We start from the raw sequence: 1,226 nt of genomic DNA on the forward strand, positions 1-1,226 counted from the left end.
CTCAGAGAGAGTTGGTGAAGGAATTACGTTCTGTGAGGAGGAAGAGAGTTCGGAACGCCAAAGGGAAGTAGAATATGTGCCTTGTTTTGCATTCACGAGGACCCCTAGGGAGTTTGCTGAGGCGGCTGATGTGATTTTTGACAGGAGCTTGGCGATAGTAGATAATTTGCCGAGTTTGGAAAGGCTATTACTTTCGAAAATGATGGGAAATGGGAGGCTATTCAAAGGCTTCAACGACGCTGATGTATGGGTGCTTGAGCGTCGTAGTAGAGTTAGGAAGAGTATTATGGCGCATGAGGAGTGGCTTGAGGAGTATATCAGTTCGTTTCGAGATCTTGAGGACGTCTTAGCGATAGATGTAGAAGCTGAACTAGAGGCGTATGGGAGGGGCGAGGAGGTGCTGACCGCTGAGGAGGTCAAGAGAGTTGTCAGTGAGAAGCTACGTCGAAGAGAGGAAGTCTTGGTGAGAATACCGGGACGTTCAGTGAGGTGTGGTATGTTTAAAATTGAATTCGGGGACATCGCGCGGGATCTGGCTGCGAGGCTTTTTGAGGTGGCGGAGGGGATATTGAGGATTGAGGCGGAGCGATTAGAGGAGAGGATGAATTCTGAAGTGCTGCCGAAGTTTGAACGTTTTAAGGAAAGGCTTGAGTGTAAAATTCCGGATATTGAAACTGTGTCGGAAATATCGGAATTTTTGACCCACTTACCGGTTGAGGTTGGTAAAGTGCAGAAGGAAATTGAGGAGTGTGTTGAGATGTATGAGGCGTTGGAGACTTTTGGGACGGTTTATGAACTTGATGAAAATGCCTTACATGAGCGGTGGAAAATGTACGGCCGACCTAGGGAAATTATGTCGCTCGCCACGAAATTATCTGAGAAACTTGTGGTATATCGAGAGAAGTTCCTCAAGAAGCAGATGTCGGGACAAGAAGCATTCGAGAAGGTGATTGAGAGTCTTGAGGAAGAAGTTGCGGCATTTTCAGCACATGATGAACTCTCCGAAGTGGAGAAGGTCTCAGCACTTCTAGAGGACCTACAGGGTCGGCTTGAGAATGCGGTCAGTGAAGCAAAGGTATTTAATAGTAGGGAGACTCTTTTTAATAGGGATGCTACGGATTACTCGAAGCTTGGGAAGATATGCAGGTGAGAATCTTGCGAGTGCGGTGGGAGGTAGTTGAGTTGGGCTTGTTGGTTTTTTTCAGGGACTTCGAGCCGTATGTTAG

General features: G+C 47.2%; 1 protein-coding gene across 1 annotated transcript; it reads left to right on the forward strand.

The window, feature by feature from the left end:
• Positions 1–199: 199 nt before the first annotated feature.
• Positions 200–1,150, forward strand: Pmar_PMAR018200 (conserved hypothetical protein; the record flags this gene model as incomplete). The annotated part of the gene is made up of 1 exon (XM_002785226.1): positions 200–1,150. One exon carries the CDS (start codon positions 200–202, stop codon positions 1,148–1,150), a length of 951 nt encoding a protein of 316 aa, XP_002785272.1.
• Positions 1,151–1,226: the final 76 nt, after the last annotated feature.

This window comes from Perkinsus marinus (assembly GCF_000006405.1).
Source record: "Perkinsus marinus ATCC 50983 genomic scaffold scf_1104296933168, whole genome shotgun sequence".
Taxonomy (NCBI): Eukaryota; Perkinsozoa; order Perkinsida; family Perkinsidae; genus Perkinsus; species Perkinsus marinus.